Below are 26426 nucleotides of genomic sequence, written 5' to 3' on the forward strand. Positions count from 1 at the left end.
AACCAGCTGTGATGACCTCCTCCGGGGACTGCTGGCCACAGAGCTCATGGGAGTGCTGCTGGCGGAGGGCAAAGCGGGGTTTGGTGGTGGCACACGGACCATGAAGGCCTGCTGGGGAACCAACACTGTCCCTGCAATGTTTGACATTATGTTGTTGCCCTCCCTGACACTTCGTGACAACACCATGTTGGTGGTTGTGCAATGCCCAATTGAACGTGAAAGGCGGCGCACAGAGGTGGCACTGCTCTCGCGCTGCAGACAGGCCTCCTCCGTTGGAGCCTTGCCTCCTGAAGCTGTTGGTCCACACGTTGCGTCAGAGTGTCCTGGCGCTGTTCAATGCGCTGTAGCCGGGCGGTGAGTTCCTGGAGGGAAGGTGTGGGGGAGCGCATCAGACTGTGCAGTCCAATGGGGCTGAATGTGTCAAGCTGCTCAGGTGTGGTTTTACCATTCCTGGGTGCTTCAGCGGCCTGATGTACATGCGCACTTCCAACACTCTCAGACCCAACGTTGCTTGTTTGGGCACAGGCAGTTGTAGGTGCACTGTAAGTGGCTGCAGGGGGATTTGACTATGGCACATGCTGGTCTGCAGGTGCAGCGGGATTGTGGTGTCCGTGGTGTGGTGCACCGTAACTGATGCATGGCTGCCAGAGGTGCTGGCAGTGGCTTGCTGGCGTTGTCTCATCTGACGGCCTTGTACAGTCCCCCTTGGCGTCAGCTGTTCTGCAGTGTCACTGTCGGTTGATGTACCTGTGGGGAATTGTAGGGCATGCCGTTAGTGGTGTGACAAGATGTGCATGGGGCAGTCACATGCAACATACTCATCATGCTTCATCCACTTGCAAGTACACTTATTGATGGGAGCTGCATTCAGGTGTGTGAATCAGGGCTTGCACTCAGTGGCACGCCGTCAGGCTGTCCGGGTGGTGGTGTCACATGGGGGTGCTGGGTGTGGTGGGGTTAATGAGGGATATGTTGTTTGCCTCTGTGGCCCTGGCTGGGGGGGAGGGAGGGCGGTGCTGGCCTTCCTTCATTCACACTCATGGCTTTGCACTCTGTGTACTTACCAGCCCTGCCAGGTGTGTCTGCTCCGGTCTCAGCGTCACTGACACCCTTAATCCCTTCCAGGTGCATGATGCTGCTGCACCTCTCCTCCCATGTTTGCAGCTTCAGTGGGGAATGTGCCCCCCCCCCCTCCTGTGGCACTACTCTGCTGTCTAGTGCTGCCAGCAGGTTCCTGACCCACAGCTCTAGGTCGTCCCACAGCTTGTGGCAGTCCTTCATTGTCCGCACTGTCACACCCACAGCTGTGCTTTTCTGGGCAGCCTTAGACCATATCCCCTTTCTCCTCTGCTGCGTGGTGCGCCTCTGGTCTGCACTGAATAGTACCGCCACATTCTCCACAATGTGCTCCACGAGCACGGTCAGTTCTGAGTTGTTGAAGCGAGGTTTACATTGCTGGATGGCTGGGATCCTTGTTGTCATCTCCAATAATGATTTTCACCAGCCACAGAAGCTGTAGGCCTTGTGGTTCCAGAGGATTGCAGTGGATGTGCTTTTTGTAATGCTGCTGCTCTCTTTCCGGTTTTTGCGATCACTGTATTACTGGCAGCGTTATCTTTGCATCCGCTTACACCCGCATGGCCGTGGTGGATACGGATGTACCGCTGCCATATGGCCCGGTGCATCCATCTCCGTGGGTGTTACCGTGATGGTGGTGGCACTGGTTCCGCACTGTTCTGGAGGGCGTGACCACCAACCCATAATTATACTTTGCTTTTGCATACATGCGGTCGCGGGAACGGTGTCATAGCCATCACAGTAAAACCGGATTCCGGACTGGCTAACTTGTAATGAGGCCCCATGGGTATGCATGGGCAACACAGTCAATGTCAGATCTTTCACAAATTCAAAATCCATTTCCTGGTATATTGGCTTGGCCACAAAACACAAGATAGGTGGCTTCACCTTATTAAAACTGGCGCTTCACAGTTGAATCTCCATACAGATCTTGTATCAATTTTAATTTGTGTGGTTTCATGTTGCGTCTTGTTTTTGACAACACTGGGTAGCCATAGAGACATCCCTGCCCCAGGGTGTACACCCGGCGGTGGGGCGCAAGGCATACGTGCTCCGGCTTCCCAGCTGGACCGCGGCGCCTCGCATCCGTCTCCATGGCGACATTTAAATGAAGCTCTCAAGCCTGAGCGAGCATGCGTGCCCGCGGCTCGCAGAATTGCAGCTTCACTCGAACGAGAGGTGAGCGCTGACGTATCTGCGCCAGCTAACTTAATGCATTAGATTTAACGAGCGAGATTAGCTGAGGGTTTATTTTCCCAGCAGCGGCAGTATTGTTTTATGCGTTCTTATACGCATTTGAAAATCAGAATTACAAGCAGCAGCATTGCTATATGCGTTTAAATACGCATTTGAAAATCAATATTTCATGCGATCAGGTAGGACGAATGTATGTTCCTTTAAAACCTGAAATTATAGAGCACACTGCATTTGAACGAAATCGTACATTCTTGTTTTGTTTCTTTTTTCAACTTTTGGACTAATCGTTGGACACCACAATGAATGGTATGTGCTGTCTTACTTATGTTTTATACACGTTTTGTATTTGGAATATGATATGATTTGTTGTTTACAATTGTGTTCTATACAATGTACATCCCATTTAAACAATAATAGCTGTATTATGTGAAAGATAACCCATGTACAGCCCTGATGAAGGTTTTATCCGAAATGCATTGGCAATTGTACACTGATGGCAAAACAAAGATGATCGCTCGGTATTACCCAAATTGTTTGTTTACAATTGTTCGAATGAACACTTGACCGAATTTAAAGGGTCACAATTGACCTTTTCACAATTGACTGAATATATATATATATATATATATATATATATATGGGTTTTGGGGGGGTTCCCCCCACATATATGGTACAATTGACCTTCACAATTCGGTCAATTGTGAAAAGGTCAATTGTCATTCGAACAGTTGTAAAACGAACTATTCGTATACAACCGATCGCTCAACGTAGTATATTGAGAATAAGTGCTATTTTGAAAATCTAGAACGGAAATGTGAATAAAACATTCCTAGTTAAAACCACACTGACTCAACAGGTGTTTAAACAGATCTAACAAGTGGAGAACAACCACCTTGTACAAAATATCTTTTTGAAGTTTTCAGCCCCTAGGATTGGGGGCCAACTATGAAGTGCCAGTTTTAATAAGGTGAAGCCACCTTATTTTGTATTTTGTGTTACTTAGAGGTCCTTGTGCTATAGGACCAGTTTGAACTGGCAGCTCCAGGTTAAAACAGTAGACTAACAGCAACTAGTTCTGAATACTTATCATGAATGGAAGAATAGTGTGGTGCCCACCACTCCAATATTTTTATATTGGCTTGGCCACCCATTCTTTGCCTCGTTTTGTTAAGACCACGAGGTGACGAAGCATCCTGAATGTTCCTGAGGTTTTCGCTTGTTCCCTTCCGACATTCTCGTTGTGCCCAAGTACAGCTACCGTCTATTTCGAAATGCAACCTTTTGGGCCTGTACTTTAGGCACATATTATGGAACACCTCCAAATCTCCAGTGTGATAATTCTGTGAGTCCCTCAGGTCTCTTGAAAGTGTTTTATCTTACACAATCTTCTCAAGTTCTTCGTGTGGAGGAGAACATGGCACCAACCACTTCTTCTTGTGTTCCTCCTCCTTGGATAAAGGTCCATGTGCACATTCGTTGAAATGTTGGTTTTCTGTACATGAGTGTATGTTGGAACAATGACATTTCTCAAGTAGAATTTCGAAAGATCTAGTTTTGGAGCTCCACCATAGATGATTGCTGATAGACTGACACCACTTTAAAAGGTTTTCCTAACCTTTCTTTTTACCAGCAGCTGTAATTTTGTTATTGATTTATTTGGCAATGTGCCATACATCAAATTGATGCCGAATGTGTGGGAATGGCTCTTGCATGGCCTTGGCTATTGAAACGTGCCTGTCAGTGGCTATCAAGTCTATTTGCATTGCCCTGGATTCCAGATGTTCGATGGATTTAATGAAACATGTGTCTCCATGGCAACAGACGATGTACATTCAGACACCTGCACGATCCCCGATCTCACAATTGTTTTACTTTCCATGTCTTGAAAGTGGTATGTGCAGTACTTAGTGGAAAAGCATCGACTGTCACACTGTCCGCCTACAGCTAGGCTGAAACATTTGCCAGAGAATGTACTGTTCATTGACATCTGTTTGACGTTCCAAGCATAATAGTGGGGTATAAGAATTCCCTTTGGTACTTGTAGTACTGGGTTTTAGCAAGGAACTCAAGACCCACAAATTGACAAAACTGGACATTTTACTGAAAGTCGAACCGCTGAAGAGTAAAGCTGCAGAACAAAGTAGATTTCCAGCAGGCACTTTGCAGAGCAACGGTTGAGCAGACCATGAAAATGTATTATGGCAGTGGGTGGGCACAGGTTCCATGGATTTTCAGGTTCGTGCCTTGTAATACACGAGACACATTTAACAATGGCTCGCTGCATATGTTGCCTCTTGATGTATGATCACATTTCAGCATTTGTACAATCTCTAACTGGCAGCTGTCGATTGAAATGTATTTTTGCTCCTTTAATAGCCAATCGTCCGGCAGTACTGTGTTTTGTGACTCAACGGTGGTGGACAAATCCCCAAACTTGGCAAACTGAAGTCGAGATCTTGAGCAAATTCATCAGTCAATTGTGTTGAAGCTTCAGCCTCTGTTAGTTCAGGCTGTGATATTTCAGCATGAATAGGAGAAACGGGTAACATTGAATGTTTTTTTGGGCAGAACATTTTTAGAGGGTGTAGATTGTGTGAAAGGGTCAGTGAGCAGTTGCAATGCATCCTCATTGTCTTCAGTTTCATCTGGTCGAGTTTGCACAAAGTAGCAATGGTCCATGGTAACCTTGTACGCTTCGCAGGTGATATTCCATTCATTTTCCGGCCACTGGACATATGCATGACTAGTCTGAATATTGACTGGACCACGCTGCGCCTCAAATAGTAGTTGCTCAATTGTGAAATCCTTTTGGCAAGCGACATCTTTGGTTTCACTCGATGTGTGTGTCTTTATGCTCCTCTTCCTTCTGGGCTTCTAACAGAATTAATAGAAAAAGATGCTCAATGTATAGCACACATACAGAAGATATGATTTCCCAACTAAAACATCATATGACTAAAACATCCACTTCAAAACATGTCCAAAACAAACTGGTTCTTTACCCTTGTTTTCTTTGCTTTGAAACCGTGGCCTTGTCTTTGCCGCTCGCAACATCAAGCTGAAAAAAAAAGCGTTTTCATATGGTTTATATACCGCAAATTTCATTTCAACGCAAACAAACATATGTACATATCTACAAGCAGAAACAACTTGATGGACTTGAAAAGATAGCAACATTATTAAAATGTATTCATAATGCGATGTGATGCCCAATCGTATTTCATATTAGGTTATGTATACCTCTGGTCCATGTGCCTCTTCTAATTCCACATCTTCAGTACGTTCCTTGAATAGAATAAAAATAAAATAAAAAAAATGTCACTTAAACTGAAAATTAAAATCTTTCATTGCGCAGTGCACCTCCGCACAAAGTATTTACAATTATTGCGAATCATATACTATTAGGTTTGTTGTCACAACAGAAATGGAACATTAGTGTCAACCTAACCTCGAAAACCGTGTACATGATTTGGTTTCATATTTCACCTGATCACCTTCCGAGATGACACATGGACTTGATCTGATATCACCCTGTAAAACATAGTGATTAAAATGTTGCCCTGAAAAGTAGTTTGCTTTGCAGAATAGTTTCCTTGGTAACTATTCTACATTAGGGAGGAAGCGCAACGTTCGAACCGAAATCAGAAAAGTTTGAAACCGTGCAAGGTTACATGCATTTCAGTCTCAAAGTATATCCATTATAGGATTTTCTTTGATTCTCGCAAGTGAACTGTAAGTAAAAATACCTCATACTCTGGACCTGTTGCAAAGGAGGAAGCGATTGTAGTCGAAGTTCCAGCATCCCCCTATAACACAGTACTTGTTTTAATATGGATTAAAAAGCGAAAAGAAACTGAAATGAGATGCAGACAATGGTACGTACAAAACTGAAAAGAGATGCAGACAATGGTACACACAAAGAGACACCCATACATGCCACTTTGTGTAAATAACCAATACTATACATAATACGTTTCAATATGTTGAAATTACAAGCATAACACATGCAAGTAGTTCAATTGCATATAACGGACTAGTACAATATAACTACTTGGTAGGCGAGTGAGGTTGATGTTGACTCCGGAAAAGTAATTGATGCAGAATCTTGCTCCTTCGTTTTCAGCACATTGTCAGAAAATAGTAGAATGCAAAAGGTAAATTAGTATTTGAAATGTGGCCACGTCCAACGCTCTACAATTTCACTTTGTGCAAGTCGGTAGGGCTCGCCATTGGGATACTAGACGTATCAGTGGTTTTGTCACTGGTGAGGGTCTGTGCTTCCATCAATGCTCTCTAAGTAAAGAAGGAGATGTCAACCAACGCATTTCAAAAACAAAGGCACTATGGAAGTTCTTAGCAAGGATCACATTTCATTGATTGGTTAGAGGCTCCTGAAAGCGTAGATAAGACTAAGGTGAAAGATTTGAAACTTCTGTTGAATCTGGTAACTATGGAAAAGGAGTAAGACAACTTTTATGTAAATAAACACCAACACACTACTTTAAATAAATCGAGAGATCGAAGAGAATACTTATTTATGCAGACCATCGTCCTACATACCAACAAGCATAACAAACTCAACATTCCCTACTCACCTGACTCAGCGTGTGCGGATATTGAGTTGGAATGGCATTTGGAAGCAATTTACGATGAATTCTGGGTTGATGCTTTTTTGTGTACTTTGATTGTTTGTACATATCGGTGGTAAAGGGCTGGCTGTAGAGGTGGAATCGATTGGCCCTCACGTCGCCCAATACTGCCTGGGTTCTACTTTCAATATCATCCACTGGAAAAGCACAATTTTTTTTATCCATCTTCTTATTAAATCAATATCCTTCGGACTGTGCCCCGAGTTTTGGCGTGGCTCACAGAAGAGCAGCCGATAACGATATATGAAGGCATTCTTGAAAAGTCTGCTAGATCTGTCCAAAAAATATTATTTAGTTATAACAAATAATACTAAATGAATGTGAATAAAGGAATTATAGCACAGCTTTATCTGAAAAGTTTGTTTTAAATAAAGAAAGAAAACCTGTGTAACCTAGTCGAATGAACTCGGCGACAACTTTCTTGTAGAATTGATTGATATACCGCAAAACGTAACGTGTTACTCGTCCTTCGAACAAACCTTCAAGCATCAAAAGAAAACCTGCTTGCCAACTTGGACTGCGAAACATTCCATTCTACTATAATGAAAATTGATTCAATGTGCTATTTACCGAGATCAAGAGATCAAAATACATCAAACATGCGATAATGCTGAAGTCTTTGAGATAAATGAACATTACAATACTGGGTACATTAGGTTGAAATAGACAAACGTTCAAAGTAGCGATCGATGAACATAGAGAAGTAAATAGGTGACCTACCCTTATTTGGACGAACAAACGAGCCGATTCAGCAAGCAAAGGAACAAGTAGCCATGGAACAGGTAGCTTGATGACAATATACCTTGTAGATCTCGGAGATGTTCTCAAGGTAAATCTCAGGGTGTTTATAAAGGTTTAGAAAAGTGGGTGTGTATGTGAATGTATAACATGTTCTTTGACACCCACTCGGTCTCGATGCCAATGATTCACATCTGCCATATCCACCCACCCTGCCCCCTTGCGAGCGCACAGGCATAGGCCTGCTAGTACAGCATATAGGGCAATAGGGCCAGGCTTGAAACACAAATGCAAAATGCTTGTGTGGCTCGTTTTTTTAAATAAAAGTGGCATACTTTTTTGGGCCATGAATGCCAGTTTGAGTTACTTCAATATGCGGGTGGTAGTAGTAGTGAACACTGTTGCTGAATATATATATTTTTTTTTACAAGCTCAATTTGCATCACCTTTTCATCGAAATAATAATCTTTGGATAATATTCAAACGGTGCCTGAAAAGGAATGGAATAGCGACTTCGAACTGTGTGCCTCGTTTCCATTGGTGCCCGAGAAAATCTCATGGGCCTGGAAGGAAGCTGCCAGCAATTGCAAGAGGGCTCACCAGACAAGATGTAGGTCCCCAACACACAGACCTGATAGCCCACAAAGGGGGCAATCTGTGAGCTAAGGAGGGCCAGTTCCTTTTTCACGGTACAAGTGTCCAACAAGTACAGAACTAGTATGATGCACACCTGTTGATTTTCACTTGGTCTTAGTCGCGAACTGCCATCGATACTTGGGAGGGAGATGGATGGACTTGAACAGGGGGGTCTGGGGAGTCCATGTGAACAATGGTCCCTGTGCAAAATAACCCTTTGAGGTGCACATGGTGTTTGGTAACCTGAGTGTTATCACCCACACAGCCCCCATGGCAGCGCATGATCAGAGGTGTGAACTGCCATTAATACTGGAGGGGGCTAGATGGGCATGAACGGTGGAGTCTGGTTGGGGAGTCCATGTGAACAATGGTCCCTGTGCAAAATAACCCTTTAAGCTGCACAAGGTGTTTGACAACTAGTGTGTTCCCACCCACCCAGCCCCCATGGGAGCGCACGTCGATAGCTGTGAATTGCCATTGATACTGGAGGGGGGGATGGATGGGCGTGAGGCGAGAACAAATGTCCTGGAACACTGCTGAAGGGATGCAAACCTATGTAGATTGCTGGGGCTAGGTGTTGGAGAGGGGGGTCTGGGCAACTCCAGTGTTCCCACCCACCCAGTACAGGAGGGGGGGATACTGGAGAGGGGATGGATGGGGATGGGGTGAGTGCAAAAGGGCACCAACCAGGGTTAGACGGGCCTACAGGGTACTCTGGAGATTTCCGGGTGTGCCTCTGCACCCTGGGCCTCTTTTTTTATATTTTATTTTCACATTCTATCATAGGGTTGAGCTAGCTCAAAATGTGTGAAATGGGGCCACTTTGAAAATTATTTTCAGTGCCTCTATTGGTTCCCAGTCCACCCCTGGCACCAACCATTATTTCATGACCCTCATAGACGATTGAGGGTGTTCTTGACTCACTGAAAAACTATTTGTATATGGTCATTTGTATTTTATTTGTTTGCGCCATCAACATCACCCAATTAAACTATAAATTGTATACTTTAGGGTGAAGCACAGTTCGAGAAAATCCCCTGTACTGTCCGCTGTCACTGGGGAATTTGGCATGAATGGCTCGAACGACACATGCGGGTATTACTGGTTGAACGCAGTATCCAAGCCTCCCATGAAGTCACCTTGTAAACGAACAGTAGGCCACCAGCCCGTAGCACCTGTGAAAGAGAAACATACATATTTGAATTGAATGAACCTGATAAGTGTACAACCTTACTTGAAATTGCATCCTAAATTCAATGGCATAGTTGCCCTTGGAAAAGTAACTTTTTGGAAAAATTAACTTGTGCTTTGAAGTCGCGACACATTACAAAAGTGAACACCCATTCAAGCCAGAACGGGTTGGGCCATAGGGAAATATTGTTTTTATGTTGGAAGTGAAAGACACTTAAGCAATGAACACTCTGATTTCCAAAAAGTGAGAGAAATATATACAATTTACAGACCTGAATTCATTCGTCATTAATTGATCAAAGTTAGGACAAACTAGGAGAAAAACATGAAATACTAGTGGTCTCAGTGGTCAAAATGACATCACATCTAAAGTATACTTACTTGTTACTTAGATTGCAAGGGCGAAATGTTGTGCAAAGTTCGTGAATAAGCACCGTCCTACTCCTCAACAGGTACCTTGTGAGGCAGATTGCCCGGAAGTCATGCAGCACGGTAACACATAGCAGTGGTGTGTCTTCTTCGGCTATGTAGGCCGAGCATACAGAACTTTCTTGGCAGCAGCAGTTCTCGCCCTCAGTTGGCAAGACCTCACAATGATTACAGGTACACCAGGTTGAAAAGTCTCCCATGCAACTAGGCTAAGGCTCATGCTCGGGTGATTCATCTTCCAAACTATCGTCTGATTCACCATCGTTTCTGCATCTTTCTCTTTCCATTAGTTCCTACTTGGAATACTCAGGCTTGTACTAGTAGGGCTGTATTGTTGCCATTATACGACAAATATTTAAACAAAATGCAAGTAACAAGTGAAATCATTTCTGCTACTGTAAGTAACGATTCGCAGGGGCCATGTACTAGGAAGATAGCTGAACAGAGCAGAAACGAGCCACAGGCGATCTAAACCAAATACAGTGAAACTATTGACAAAGCAACTCCAATGTTGTCTGATCAGAAAGGGTCTGTTTATACTTGGGGGGAGAGGGGGGGAGAAAGAGGCGTCCTGGCATTTCCATGGAGACACCTCAATAGCTTGCGCCCAGAGAACGTTGACACGAGACGTGCATTGGCGTTGTGAAAAGGGCCATACGCGTCTAGTGATGGTCGGCTTCAAGGGCGGGCGATCTGTATTCTTGCCACGAGTGCACTTGATCTTAGGGCGATGCATCAACGGATAAGATTATCACAAGATGGCCGCGCCCAACCCGTTGTTTTCGCATGTGCAAAAGTGAGGAAAACTAAGGTAAGATGCATAGCAAAAAATTTAATGAACGATTTACAGTATGCTTAACAAGACCTGCCCGAACAATCGAGACGATAACATTTTTGAGCGCTCTACCCCCTTTAAGTCCTGGTACCCTCCAGGTTTTCTCCATTTATGTTCGTTATTGTACGTGTCTTATGAACTTCCCAAAGTCCTCTGGACGTCTAATAGGCTTACTTTGTTTTGGTGGAGCATCTGCCTGTTTGGTTTTTCTTGCCTTCTGTAACCCTGGTGGCTTTCCCAGCCTCGAAGATTTGTGTTTCTCAGGCCTCTCCAAAATCCTCTGGCCTTCTGCTAGGCTTGGTTTAGCAAAGCCTTGATAGGGCTGTAAGGCAGACCTCCAGACACAGAATAAATGCAACCCTCTAAGGAAAAAAGCTCAGAAAACACATTTGGCAAGGATAACGTTTATACTTCCAAAAAGAAAATTACAGGTCAGCAGGGGCCATTCAAACCCTGCTGCCACGGAGCGCACTGGTTAGTTCAGGTCAAATGAAGCATTTTAAGGAACGGCAACGTCACTCATGACGCAAACCGTATACAATGTCCCTTATTGACCACCAGATGATTGGCTGCCATTGCTTGTGTTGATCTTCTTCCATGTGGTCCTTGGCCTTCTGGTCCTTGGCATTGTTGAGCTCACACCTCAACAACACAATTGGTTAATTAGATAAAAGACCATTCTTTCCGTATTTGGATCACATGGTTTGCACCTGGTAATTCGACATGAGCTCAGTGGATACTCTCGAAGAAAAGATAAATCGAAGAAATGTGCGAAGCTTCATTCCTAGACACTCTGACATTCTCGCCATACCTCCCCATCTTTGGCCTAAATTTGTTATCCTCACCCAGCGCACCTTGCAGTACAAGTCACAGGACATTCTGGTTGTGCATCCCCCTTTGGGGTCTGCCCCCTCCTTGGACTGCCCTTCGCGATTACACTAATCAATCCATTTGAGGGATTTAGGAGCGTGGATAGTAGGCCTCTGGTAGTTCAAATGAAATGGTTGGCGTTTTGGGGGCAGGGGTGCTTCTAAATCTGGAATACATGGTTTAGCAGCTCCAGAACTCTGCCCTTTCTCTCTTGGGATCGTCATTCAAAACCAGGCGCAACTCTACCTGCACTTCGCAGTGCACATTCCTTTCCGATTACATAGGCCTACAGTGTGAAACGAGAATGGGCTCTGCCTTAATTGATAGAAGGACCTTCTATCGGATGGCAACAGGTATGGAGGTGGGTATTCTTGCTGAGACCTAGATCTATCATTCTCCTGTATCAGGTCTTAGCCTTGTTGGGCCTAACTTCCAAAATGGCGCGGTTCAGTATAAGTTTGCCGCATGGGATGCCTACTTTCTACAACTGACGCTTCCTACAGCCTATTGTCCCTATTATACACCCCCCCGCCACCTTGTGCCATTAGGTGCGTGCACTCTTATCGTATTGCTCTCAATCTGAACCGCTTGAGGAGACTGGGGAGCTGGGCATGCATCCCCCCTTTAGTTAATTCTACATTAGCTAACTCTGCTGCCATTCTTTGTGTTTCCTCATATCTCCACGTCCCTTCCTTTCTGGTACCCAAACTCGACATATATCGCAAGCTTTCCCATGCCTGGGCATACTGTTCCGGGGTGCATTTAAGGTAAATATATTGTTCATCACCTGCCAAATCTACCCAATGCTCAATATAATTCTCTGGGTCTGGTGGGGCCGTGGTCACCGTTCAATACTTTTCTCAATCCTCACTCTACATAGTTTGTTAGGGTCATCTGTTTGGGCCTGCCCATCTTTTGTAGCACGACGAGCGTTATTTACCCCAATTGCGATATTAGGGAGTGTCTTTACGCAACATCGAAGGATCATCTGGCACATGCAGAACATCACCAACAGGAGCACTACATTGGGACCAGCATTTTCACCAGTGCTCCCATCCAGGATGGTGCCCATGAGAACATGTTATCGAACTAATCGTCTGCGTCAGTTGCACCCTCCGTTTGCATATTCATCTTCAGCTTGTGTAGGGCCCCTATAATGTGTGGCAGGCACACATTTTCAGTGTCATTTGAGGGTGTGTGTAGGTGCAACACAATAGTCCGATTATTCTACAAAACCCCCTTCCATGGCAGTGAGCAGGTCGTCGACGTAGCGGTTCTGGAGTGTTCTCAACCTACGTGCACTAATTTCACTCTTGATCACATTTATTTATTTGCATTTTTAAAGCGCTCACACAGCACGTGGGCATCGAGGCGCTGTTACAGGAATAGTTTTTTTTTTTTTTTGCGTATTTGTTTTTTGTCTTAGTTAAGTATTTATAACGCGCTTAAATACCCAGAGGTTTCTAAGCGCGGACCCGGGGATCGAACCTGTGTTGCTTCGTGTCGTCTTGCTTCCAAGGCGAGCACGTTGCCACCGAGCTATCCTGCCGGGACAATTTAGTTCTTGCTTTGCTTTAGTTTATTTATAATGCGCATCCATAAACCCGTAGGTTTGAGGGCGCAGACAAGACAGACAAGACAAATAACAAGTAGGGTCCAGGAGTAGGGGGGGGGGTGAAGAATTCCCCTACCAGGAAGAAAGGAGAAGGAAAGGCTACTTAACAAAACAGCCAGGTCTTGAGCTCTTTTTTAAACGGGCTCAAAGACAGAGAGCTTCTCAACGATGCCGGTAAGCCGTTCCATAGTGTGGGAGCTATGCCAAAAAAACTTAGTTTTACATCTAGGCAGGCATAAGAGGTTCTGGTTTCTTGATCTCAAGCTTCTGTAATTGGGTTTTTCCTCGATATGATCTTGTAGGTAGGTCAGCATTGTCCCCGTTCAGCACTTGAATGTGATGACCAGTCACCTGAATGCTATGCGTGCCTCCACAGGGAGCCAGTGAAGTGCGCTTCGCGACGACGTTACATGGGAGCGTGAGGTAAGACATGAGACAACTCTCATAGCACCATTTTGTGCCTCTTGGAGTCTATTGATGGTTGCTTTGCTAGCTCCTGCCAAGAGACTACAACAGTAGTCGATCTTTGCACCTACTATTGCTCGCGCAATCGCTTCCGCATTATCTTGAGAGATGTATGCTCTCAGATGAGCTAATAGTTAGAAATAGTATGTTGCTGAGGCAACGGTGCATCCTACATAAGGTTTCATATTGAGTACCTGGTCAAGAACAACTCTCAAGATTTTAACCTTAGGGAGTGTAGTAGTTTCTACATCCCCCAACTGAAAATGTTTATAATCTGGGTCCAGTTTGGCGAGGGTGCCTACTGAGCCGACAACCATAAGTTCAGTTTTGCTTCGATTGAGCGCCAATTTGTTCAGCATCATCCAGCGCTCAATGATAGCAAATATTCTATTCAATTCCATTTCATCCTGGCGATGACACCCTGAGAGCGGAATGATACATTGTGTGTCATCCGCGTAGTTGGAAAATAGGACCCCTTCCTGTTCAAGATGCGCAAAGACAGGGGCCATGAAGATGTTATAAATACACGGCGAGGTGCAAGCACCGTGCAGTACTCCAAAAAGTACTCCAAAAAGCACAGAGATGGGCAGAGCCATTGCATCATCTGCACTAACCCTACTGGACAGGAAGGTTAGCATCCATTGAATTGCTGCCAATGAAAAATGTGCTTCTTCCTTCAGCCGCTCGGCCAGGATGGTATAATCTACAAGGTCGAAGGCCGCGGATTGATCCAGCGAGACGAGCAGGGAGGCAAGACCTTGGTCCATTCTCTTAAGTAATTTCGATTTTAAGATCTAATAACGAGGTTTCACTCCCAAAGCCCTGTCTAAAGCCTGTTTGCAAAGGATTTAAGATGGGATAAAGATTAAGATGTTGTGCAATCTGAGGGTAGGCCACTCGATTTAAGATCTTAAGGAGGAAGGGTGTGTTGGTTATAGGCCTGTAATTAGCAGGAATGCTTTGGTCCAGGCACGTTTTTGTTAGCAATGGTGTGACCCAAGCTTGTTTCAGCTTGTCGGGGACCACCTCAGTTGTAAGGGATGAATTAATAAATTTACAAATGGACTGGACTAACGTAGGCGGGCAGGTCTTGATGATGATGATGATGATAATAGAGGAGCAGGGATCACCCGTACATTTAGTAGCCTTATGTTTGGCAATTAGCAAAGCTATATCCTCAGTGGTAATTGGCCTATAGTTAAATATAGGCATACCCTTGTCCCACACAAAGGCTGTACAAGCCCTACTGTCCCTATTGTCGGCAGTCAGAGTTTTTTTTTACTTGAGATGCCTTCTCGTATCCCCTTCAATTTCAAAGACATGGCGTTCTGAATATCAAGACACCATTTATCGTCTTTAATAAAATTGGAAGCCTTCGGTTGGGATGTCGTCTCCTGCTCTTTGAGAATCTTAAATAATTCCCTCGAGTCAGATGTTCCCTGAGAGATTCGTAGATTATGGGCCTCATTACGAGTCCGGCGGTAGCCGTGCCGGAAAAACCGACAGGCTGCCGCCGGACCCATAATACCATTCCGCATCCGTGATTGCCGGAATCACTGGGGTATTACAACCCCAGTGACCCGGTAATTCCGGAAGCGGAATTCTGTAAATCCCCATTCCCATGGAGTCCTACATGACTCCATAGGGATGGGGACCATGGAAACGCCGGTTCCGTCTATGACCGGGTCAGACCTGGCGGGAGTGACACCTCCCGCCTGCAGGACTCTGAATCAGCCTGTCCGGAAACAGTGGTGGTGGTGGTGGTTTTACCACCACCTTTCTTTCCGGACCGGCAGGGTCGTAATGCGGCCCTATGATATGACTTCTTAGCTGCCACTATAGCCGCCTTATAATTCTTAGAAGCATTTTTAAATTTATTAGTGCTGAAGGATTCTGATTGGCCTTCCAGATATAAAATAGTTTGAGAGAGGAGGCTTTTAATGTTTGTAACTCAGGAGAGAACCATGGTTTACTTCTTTTACTCTCAGCGGATTTCTTTTTACGTTTGGTAGGGGCCAAAGTATTCACAACCAGGTTCAATGTGGTCTTAAGTTTCAAGGCCATCATGTCTGTTGCCTCTGCGTCTGAGACAACCGGAGAGAGAATGAGCACAGGTCCAATTCTTTCATAAGTCAAATGCTCGACGTTCTGTTCTACTACTGAATGTACATATTTCGGCTTAATTTTGGTAGGGAAAGGTACTGTAGCGGAGAAGTGCACAAAGGCATGATCTGACCAGGGGCAAAGGGATACCAAAACATCATGACAAGGAGTGTGAACAACTGATATCCAATCAAGGGTATGACCCAATATGTGAGTAGGGACTTGAATGACTTGTCTAAAACCCAGGTCTGTGAGTGATTATGAAAGCTCTGTGGCCATAGGATCATCCACATGTCCTAACCAATAGTTAAAATCCCCAAAACTATGAAGCGTGCATTAGGCTTCAGGAGGGGAAGGTAACTGGATGAGTTATGCTCTGTATCATTGGCCAACTGGATCACTTCCCGCAGCCATTTTGCATTTGCTGCTCACTGTACTCCTGGTAGCAATATTGACACAAAGAAGACCTTAGCTTTGTTGCACAGCCAATATTTGTTAGTGATTTCTTTTAGTACTTTGGAGGAGTCCTCAGACAGGTAGTTTGAACTCCTCTTCTTCCGTCTAAGTGAATGCTTATTTCTTCTCGCTCGCTGGGGGCTGGGACGTGGGTTGTTCATATTGCATTGTGCCAGTGTTTGGTGCCATCACGAGAATTGCCTCGAACTAGCAGGATTGCTGAATGCAGGGTGGCCAATGAACATATTCCCCTCCATGATGGTGAGAGGTGCAAATGCGCCTGCAGTCCGTACCCAGTACATGTCCATGAGCGCTGCAGTACCCTTTTTGAGGTCTGGAATATACAAAGTCTTGTTATATTTATTATTCCCTACAGGAACAGATCCCATTCCCTGGAAGCACACCTGGTATTCTTCTTGCACATGCACCTTCACTGTGACTTCTTTTGCTTCGATCCATGTTAGGTTAGATATCTTGACACAGGTTGTTGACTTCCCATATGACCACCTCGTCAAACCCCCACCAAGCCTCCAGCTGCACAACTGACTACTGCTCCTTCCCATCGGTTGGATGCAAACAATACACCACCCAACTTTATGAGCCGGCACAGCCTACACTGCAGGCCTTTAATGTTCTTGGCACATTTTTCACTTTGTCCAACAGCACAAGTCGTATCCCATGCGCCTGGAACAAGCTTCACACTTGCCATAACGCTCGATGGACTAAGGACTGCGCATGCAATGACGAAGTTTCTTGGGGTACTAACATCTTGGATGCCCCTGATGCATGATGGGAATAAGGAGCACACATAACCGCTTCCATTGGCCCTCACTTTCCCTGCTGAACGCATGTCGTTGTACCACATATTATTGAATTTTGAAGGGTGCACATCCTCCATTGTGTCTACACCAAGGTCTCTATACTCCTCAAATGTTCTTTTTGAACCCATTTCTCTTGTAATTCTATGTAACCCTCTAACAGTAGTACTTAGTTGCGCATTGAGTAATGATTCAGAATAATTCAGAATGCCTGTTTGTTGTTAACTTCCCTCCCATGTGTACACCCACATCTAAACACTTCCGGCTATCACACACCCCTTTTATATGCCGCACCATATAAAATTTGTAATACTTATATACATTTTTAATGCAAAGAAGAAACCTAATACTATGATTGCTGTTATATACATCACACAATTGTAATGGGAGTAATATCGCGCAGTAACTCTTTTAAAGTACTATACATTATTAACAGTGCACAAAAAGAAACATTTGTACCAATAATACTTATGATGGTGTCAACAATTAGTAACGTTGTGGATATTTGTGTGCGCTAAACGTTGGTTGTACTGGTGAGGTGTATTTTTTTTTGTTCTGGAAAAGCTAAGCAAATACACTGACGCCCCTTTTGGGCTATTGTTGTTTGTAGAAAAATGTTTAACGTTAACTAACAGTTTATGCAAGATCAAGGACAACAGTATTATTAGGCAGCAGGTATTGGTACCACGTTAGAGGAGGAAGGAGTTGCATGGGGGGCCTGTCGGACATCTGATAGTTCCTTTACCTTGACCGCAAATGGAGTTGCATACTCGGCCGTAAAAAGACAATTGTATCTGGTCTCCCTCCACCTGCGGACAATGTTTCTAACATAAATTAAGTCTCCAGCTGACAGCTGAAGGAGTGGCGAGCTTGTGTGTTCCAGTGTAGCACTGGCTTCTTCTTCTGCCCATTAAAGGGCTACCTGTTGAGAGATCATTTTGATTGAGTGCATCAATACTGACAAATACTGTTTAAATTCATCCCCCAGGATTGACCCATGCCTGTGAGCATCGGAAGTACTTCTAATTGGTGATACAGGCATGTACATTCGCCGGCCCGTCATTATTACGTGTGGCGGTAGGTGGTGATCCTCCCAGGGCTACATCTGCATGCTAAACATGGGCAACCTCTTCTGTAATATGGTCTTGCACTCCATCTACTAGGCAGACCACAGCCGTGCCCATGTGTCTTTTGCCTGTCTCTTGATCAATAGTGGCCGACCCATCAATGAGGAACACCTCTCCCTCATATAGGGCTTAGTCACATGCTATTGGGGTGTCATTGTCTGGTCCTTCATATGTGGCACAGTCCTGTACTTCGTCATCGTCGGTGATAAGTTCAGTCAAAAAGGTTGCAGGATTCACTGTTTTGCATCGTACTATGTGAATGTTGGGGCTAGACAATACAATTTCATATGCGGATGCTCGCTGTGTAGTCAACGTGGATTTGGACCTTTCCAAAATAGCAAAAAGCGCTTGTTCCACATAAGGAGTTACTGAGCACCCCATGGTAATCTTCGCAGACTTCTCTATGGCAAATGCAGCGTCAGCAAGCGTTTGCTCACATGGAAATTGGCCCTGCATGATGGAGTCCAGCATGCTGTTGTAATATGCCAGGGGCTTATGGCCCATTGTGCTCTTTTGTGTTAGTACAGCTGTCATCATTTGGCCGTCAAGATTGCCCTGTTTGTAATCGGGGGTGGCTAACACTGGTACTGTAGTAATTGCTTCCTTCAGCTTGTTGAAACTAGTGAGCATCTTCTCTGTCCATTCGATGATAGTTTTTGTCCTTTGGGCCTCTTTGTGAGCCTGCAACAATGGTTGTGTATATGTGGTGTAATCAAAGGATAATGGTATATGAGGGGTAAACCGGATAGTAGAAGCACTTTGGTGTTGATATAGTCTTTTGGATAGCTATACACCTTTGAAATTAGAGATTATCCCCTTAATCTCTCCAAATTATAGTGTAATAAATGCACTTTCTAGTCTATGCACTTTCCTTGAATTAATCCTACACACACATTTGGAGGTCTGAGGGACGCATTCGTAGTGGACTGGGATTTTCCACTGCTGTCCCCATCATTCTTCATGTCGTCAGGAGGTTGAGGAAGTTTGGGAAGTCCATGATCCTGATTGCTCCGGATTGGGTCATGATGGCGTGGTACCCGGACCTTCTAGACATGTCCATTTGCCCTCCATTCCATCTTTCCCAGAGAGTTGATCTACTCTCGCAATATGGAGGCAGTCTTCTTCATCCAGGAATCCGAACGCTGAACCTTCACGCCTGGTTTCTGAGAGGCTAAAATACAAAGATTGTGACCTCCCAGAAATACGTTATAGAGTTGTTGCTTTTGGCTGGAAGACCAGCAAAATAAGCACTATAACTCTGCATTGGAACAGGTTTTGCAGCTGATGTTGAGCTAAAGGTATAGATCATTTCTCTTGCAATACACCTGCAGTGCTTTCTTTTTTACTGCAACTAGCCCACCAAGGGCTGCAGGTGGCTACCGTTAAGGGAGATTTGACGGTGTTATCTATTTTAAACGCACTCCAGAACAAGGCTCTTACTTTAAGATATTAATGTATTTGGGGTGAACCGGATAGTTGTCGCGATTCGTTGTGTTTGTGTGTGAATATGCACACTAAATAGTTTCCAACAATTGGATAGCTGCACACCCTTGAAAGTAGAGCTTAACCCCTAAATCTCTACATGTTAAACTATAATGAATACACTCGCTAGGTTATGCGCTTCTCCTTAAATCAATCCTTCAAACAAATTTGCATTCTTAATGCTAACATGAAGTTTTTATTGTTTTTTTGTTTTGTTTTTTTGACTGCACTCTGCCGACACGTGTTTCGACCACTGGTCGTTCTCAAGGTCTTGGTCTTACTGGCATTAAGGCAGAGATCATTAGCCGTGCACCATGCCTGAATAGCAGTCGGGTACGAGAGAGGAAGTAGAGGAGGAAGAGGAGGGAAGCTTGAAGGAGAGCTCTGTGTCATACGAATAACACTGAAAGTGAGGCGAGAAGGTGGAGATCAGGTGGGCCAGAGGGACAAGGTAGATATTGAAGAGCCACAGAGCTAGGATAGAGCCCTATGGGACACAGCAGGTAGGGTGTGAGGTGGAGGAGAGGAAAGGGCCAAGTTGCACCTGGGAAGGTCGGTTAGATGGAAGGAGATCAACCAAGCCAGTGACAGGTCTGTGATGCCAAGGGTATCACAGAGACGATTTATGAGTGTGCTATGATTGACCGTGCCAAAGGCAGAGAAAAGATTGAGGATGAGAACGGAGCGAGAATTGAATCAAGATTTGAGAGCAGGTCTTCACGGGTGCTCAGGAAAACAAATTTGTGCCTCTGGATGCTCTGATGCCAGACTTGTGGTGGTAGTGGAGACAGCCAACAGATTCAGTGTAGTTGATCAGTTGGGGGATGACCAACTTCTCCAGGAGTTTGCCCAGGAAAAGGGTGATGAATATAGGAAGATAGTTAGGAAAGGGTCAGCAGACAGCTCTTTTAGGAGAGGGTGCATAAGGGAGTGGAGTGCTTGAGGGAGAAGTGGGAAAGAGCCAGTGGCAAAGAAGTGGTTACAGAAGTCGGCCAAGGCAGGGGTTTGAGGGGAGATGTTGTCCTTGATAGTTCTGGAATAGTGGGGGAGCACCTGTTTGGAGGAGACTTTCATAGAGCGGACTACTTTAGAGACCTCATCCGGTGCAACGGGAGAGAAGGAGGAGCGTAGGGGGGAGGGAAGGAAGGGGGCCAGAGGAGGCAGAAGAGGTGGGGGGAGGGGCCAGAGGGAGGAGGAGGAGGAGTAGTAGAGAGTGAGGGCAGGATCTCCTGGATTTGGGTATTGAAGTGGGAGGCCAGTACGGTGCAGAGGGCCTGTGAGGGAAGAGAATTGGAAACTGCAGTAGGACTGGCAAGTTCCTTACAGATTTTGAAAAGTTCAGCTGTGTTATTGGTGGCCCCATGGATGCAGGCTTTTCATGGGCCCTCTTCCTAGAGTGGATGGAGAGTTGGTATTGCCTTTGGAGCAGGCGGCAGGCCAGTTTGTCAGAGGGTGTGCTTTAGGCCTGGCACTTCCGCTCGGCGCTTGCTTCTTTTTTGTTCAATCCCATGCGGGTTATCTATTCCTCAAGATGGCTGAGCAGAAAGAGGGGGAAAAACTAGGAACTGAAGCAATAGGAGCGGTGCATGCTATATATACCATCATCAACGTAACCTTCTCTCAGGGAATGCTTCACTGGATTCGTCAGGAATGCAGGAATGGTAACCGCAGAGGGAAATTGCTTTCATGCCGCACAGTGCCCACTGCTGTCGAAGATTTCAGGAACTGCAAAGCAGGAAACCCATATATCTAACAGGAATCTAAAATGAGGAATCTGTGTGAGTTGCACCCATCCGAAAGAACATTACCAGGGGTAAGTAATTTGACTCTGTTGGCCTAGGAGTACAGTAGCCTCTTAATGTATTATATTTTTCTATTATTTGAATATGGCTTTTGGATTATGGAACAATGTTGTGATTGCAGTTTCTTTTATTCCCAAAAGAACATGACAACATTTTAATTAACCTTTTTTATAATTGTAATCGGGTTTTGCATTGATTCTTGTTTGTAGCCAGCCCCCACTTGTCAGTGTTTCATCTCAATTGAAAACTGAGCACTTAAATGGTGCATATATTGAATACACTGAACATCTTTTCCCTCTACTCGATTAATAAACTTTTGCAGCAGTGTTTTGTTTAATCTTAGTTTTTCATTTCATAATTCATGCCACATCAAACCAGTGATTACTTTTACAACTTGTGCCTCAAATGTTGGTCATTAAAGCTAAGATTATCTGTCTTGTCGAATAGGTTCCTGGGTAGAGTTACAGATGAACGGCAATGGAAATAGCAACGATAATGGTAATGGAAGAAATGGAGGTCTGGAACACGTTCCCTCCTCTTCATCCATCCACAACGGAGACATGGAGAAGATCCTTCTGGATGCCCAGCATGAATCTGGGCATAGTAGTTCCAGGGCTAGCTCTCATTGTGACAGGTATCAGTACAGTATTTTTATTTTGGTTTCCCTTTGCTTTTTTGAAGTATGTAAAGTGTGCAGTTATGTTTTACTAATCAATGACCATTGCCAAGTTATTCTATCTCCTAATACTAACTAATAGACATTTATCACCTCTTAGTGGCAAGACCTGAGGCTGCTCTTAAACTGTATGCAACTGAAATTCATGCATATCCTATAAGCTCATGTTACCAAGCCCCTCCATGCTTGCAGCTACCTATCCACCTCTGATTAATGCTGGGCACTGTGGACTAAAAACCTCTTTGCACTATGGTGTTTTCCATTGGAGTATAGTACGTGTGGGGAATTGCCTGGGGCTTATTTTGGTTGTTCTTTTAATTCTTTTTGTAGTGTCATTTTTGTAGATTAACATTACCTATTTGAGTTGCTGCCTTCTTAAGCCTTGGGTGGTTTTTCAGCTTGGAATCCTTTTTGTCTGTGATTCATGTGAAAATTCAGGATCCCACAACTATTTACCTTTCATGCCTCAATTGCCCATCTCTTACCTAATCGTTCTGCTTATTTATGTTTACGGATCAACACAGGACTGATTGAGGTGAACTTTGCCCAGCGGATGCACCCCATCGGGTCTTAAGCAAGACAGCTACTCTGAATGTCAATACAGGATTAATTCATAAATGAGGGATATGGCACGCTGAGGGACAGAAATTGTATATTTATGACTGGCATTCTATGCTGGGGTTCCAAACAGAAACTAAAGACTCTCTAAATGCATACACTGTATACGGTTTGTTAGAGGCTGCAAATCGCTAATCAGCTTGGATATATTGGATGTTGTAGGACACCACAGCCCCACAGCCCCATCACTGGATACTATTGAACTAACTTTGATGAATTATCTATTAGTTGAAGGTTTGCTCAGTATAGACGCACAATCTATTCCACCTAACGGGACAATGCTCCAACTCAAACTGGCGTATCCTCTTTCTAATCAAATGTTCCACTTCAACGATAAGTGCCCCATTTAAAGGTAACTGAGATTCACTACAGGGCTCCGTGCAGTACCCACACACCACAAATTGTAGACTACCATCAAAAGTGGCTTGTTTTCCACAATAAAGCCATCATACCAGCCCCCTCCTCGGCTGGCTCCTGGGGAATCTCGCGTATTACAAACATGAGCTAATTTTCATTATGACAATACCATAACACAAATGACCATGAAGTAGTTCTGACCTCATGGAACATTGCAGGTTGTCAAGTAAACATTAAAATCCTGATTGGCAGGAATTTATTAGTAATTCCCAGATCATTTGTTTCCAAGAGACCTGGTCACTGAATAATACCTTCAAAAAAGGTTACCTGAATTTTCACACTCGGGCTGAAAGGGACTATGAGGCAAAACAAGTAGTCCCCCTAGGGGTGGTAATATGCAGGAGGACCTCATGGGGAGGAACTCCCCTCCTGGGGACAAGGACGTGAGTCCGGGACACAGCCCCTTTAGCTCCCGACCCCACAGGGTAATAACGGCACCCAAACCTTCTCTACCTAGGATACAGTCTGAAATCATGTGTTAGTGTAAACTATAAGACCCATCTCGCTGTAATGATTGCAGGGATGAAGAAGATCCCAACCATGTTATCATCAAGTAGGAAGAGTGCTCAACCAGCTGTTGTCAATCAAGCTGACGTTACGCTGGGGCAGTCTCTGCTATTTAAACCAAACAGCAAAGAAGCACTGGAGAGTGAGCATGCCAAGCCTGCAAGGTTAAAACTGGGCTTCGGGAGACTGCAGCTAGGCAGCCCTCCAGTGTAGCAAAGACGAGCCGCCCGGACTGTGTCTTGGAAGTTAGCTGGGAGCCGGTGCACTTGAAAAGGAGAAACTGAGATGTGCTGGCATGAGTTGTCGTGGGTGGACCGTGCGGTTCGAGAACTGCACTGAGACCGTCTACTCTGGCCTACTGCGAAGCTGCATAGCCGAAGAGCACGAAAAACTGTGGTGGTGGCTTGACCTGTAACGGGTGAACCCTCCGGTCTGGAACTTGTACCGAGACCGCCAGCAGTATCTGGCCGTGAAGACACGCGGGCCTACGAAGAGAAGAAGACGTAGGAGGCTGAAGAACAAACCCACGGCCCATGACGAATCCAGTGAAGCATTCCCTGAGAGAAGGTTACGGGAATAAGAGTACTTCTGGGAGGGAGCTGGGAAAGTTTGCGACTGTGAGTCGAGAAGCAGAAGGTGACGTAAAAGAAGAAGAGAAAGTAGTGAAGCACATTGTGAGGCAATTCCCTGGCCAGTATGCTGCTGGAGAGTCGAGGAGCACTCCGGGAGCCTCTTCATCGTCCCAGTGGGGCCAAGTTTAAGAAATTTGAGAAAGTAGAGGGTGGTGTGAAGGCATCAGGAAGTAGACACAGACAACTGAATAAAGCTTGGGTTACAAACCTTTATTAAAATAAAAAGAAGGTTGGAAAAAGGCCTAACCTGCCCTATGCTAAGGTGGAATTCCCCAACCTACCAAAATAATGATAGTCTGTGTCGGGAAGTCAAAAGCAAATGTCTGTCTGTGTCCAAAATCTATGCTTGCCCTCACATCTACTTGTGTATAATGTGTAGGGATGTCAGCATCGAAATAAGTGTTCATACCTTTTTCCAGCTCTTGGTTGGAAAAGGGGTTTTCCTTTACCCAAGGTTCCGGATAGTTCACTTTGCCACAAAGAGGGGTTCTCTTTCCCAAACGTTCAAGTCTCTCAATGTTCCAAAACAACATAATTCCGTGGGATACTTCCCAGCTTTTCTGGCTGTGTTGCCTTTCACCAGTATCACAGAGTTCAGTTTATTACTGTGAGATCACACAAGATTGCCTTGATCTTCAATCACAAACTTATAGGTGAGTGAAGGGGTTTTTCCTTTAGGTGGTGGTACTCTGTCTCTAGGTGCAGTTGTTGGACCACACGGTCCACCCATTACAGGTCATGCAACTGACACACCTTACTTGCTTCAGTTACACTGTCACTGTTTCAACTTCAGTGTTATTGGATGTATCCTCTTGGAGCTTTCTCAATACTTGCTTTGCCACCCTTCACTTGTTATACCGTCAAATATTCTCACAGGATTTATCACTGCTTATTCTTTCAATTTACACAGTTCCTTTATATTCTTATGGCACTTGCCAATGCTTGTTTCCTTCAGTTTACACAGTTCACAGTTTCTTATATCAGGGAATTTCACCAACTGCTTTCAATCCAATTGGTATTCAATCAAACATGCTTTCTGTCTGTTCGCTATAAAAATACATTTTAAAAAAGGTTTCATTTAATTCCTTTCAGTCACATTGAATAAACTAACATTACATTCCCAGTTCACTCTTGCTGAAAATGTGCACCCCGTTTAGGGCCCACAAGTGTTTCCCTGGCGCTTTTTTGGCCTTGTCATTTTCATCTGGTTTGCAATTCAGTATTCACAAAACCCGTTCATTCAACTTTCTCAGCAGCTCCAGGTTATCGTACTTATCAACAGTATTTATTTCAAGCAGGACCGGCATTCATATTGCCAAAACAGTCCCTCGCTCACTCGTGAGCGATCCAACATGCAGCAACCCTGCAGTCCACACCACAGCGTCCCAAAGTCATTCGGGCTTCTCTGACTCACCGGGTACGCTGTCTCCGGTGCTGTTCTCCGTGTTGGCAGGCTCTCTGTATCTGTTGCTGCTCCCGGCTAGGCGCACCTCTCATCCAGGATCTGCACCACCTCAGTTGTACGGAGATGGAGTCTCCCTGCCTCCAGGAGGTATGCAGACCAGACATGCTACCGGAGACCTATCGAATGCTCCCGCCACAATCCGCTTCGGCTATAATGACTCTGCAGCTCCTAGGCGTTTCGGGCCCCCACGTCTCCTTGGTTTCACCTCCAGCATCTCCTGCAAGTGTTCCACAGGTGATCTCTTTAGCCTCACCTGAGCGGGCCATTTATACCCGCCTGTGGGCCCTAGGTGCAGGCAGTGTTCCTTTACTGCATAACGGTCTTGGTACTCGGCATCCCTCTTTCTCGTCCCAGTACCAGAGTGACGTTTGGGTATGTTTGAGTTAATAAAGAGAGGATTTATTACTCTGGGTTGTCTCTTCCTCATCTCAGTACCTGACTGGTGTATATTGGGAGAGTGTTTTCTGGATAAATAGGGAAGAGATTGATAATGCCCTACAAAGGCCTGGGGAATATTTGACTCTGGATTTTCCCTGGCCACCTGGGAGTAGGATATATTGGGGAAAGAAGTGAGGATGCCCTCAGGTTCCTCACAGCGGAAGAAGCCTTTGGAGGGAACTA

At 44.9% G+C, this 26426-nt stretch overlaps 1 protein-coding gene across 2 annotated transcripts in view; it reads left to right on the top strand.

Moving 5' to 3' along the window:
* The window catches only part of BNIP3L (BCL2 interacting protein 3 like), a 327918-nt gene that overhangs the window by 63616 nt on the left and 237876 nt on the right, over positions 1-26426 (top strand). For both annotated transcript variants that reach the window (XM_069618854.1, XM_069618855.1), the window contains exon 2: positions 21938-22124. In XM_069618854.1, the coding sequence (XP_069474955.1) occupies positions 21938-22124 (187 nt within the window). The remainder of the gene's footprint in view (positions 1-21937; positions 22125-26426) is intronic.

Source organism: Ambystoma mexicanum, chromosome 10 (assembly GCF_040938575.1).
Source record: "Ambystoma mexicanum isolate Mex_15411 chromosome 10, UKY_AmexF1_1, whole genome shotgun sequence".
In the NCBI taxonomy this organism is placed as follows: domain Eukaryota; kingdom Metazoa; phylum Chordata; class Amphibia; order Caudata; family Ambystomatidae; genus Ambystoma; species Ambystoma mexicanum.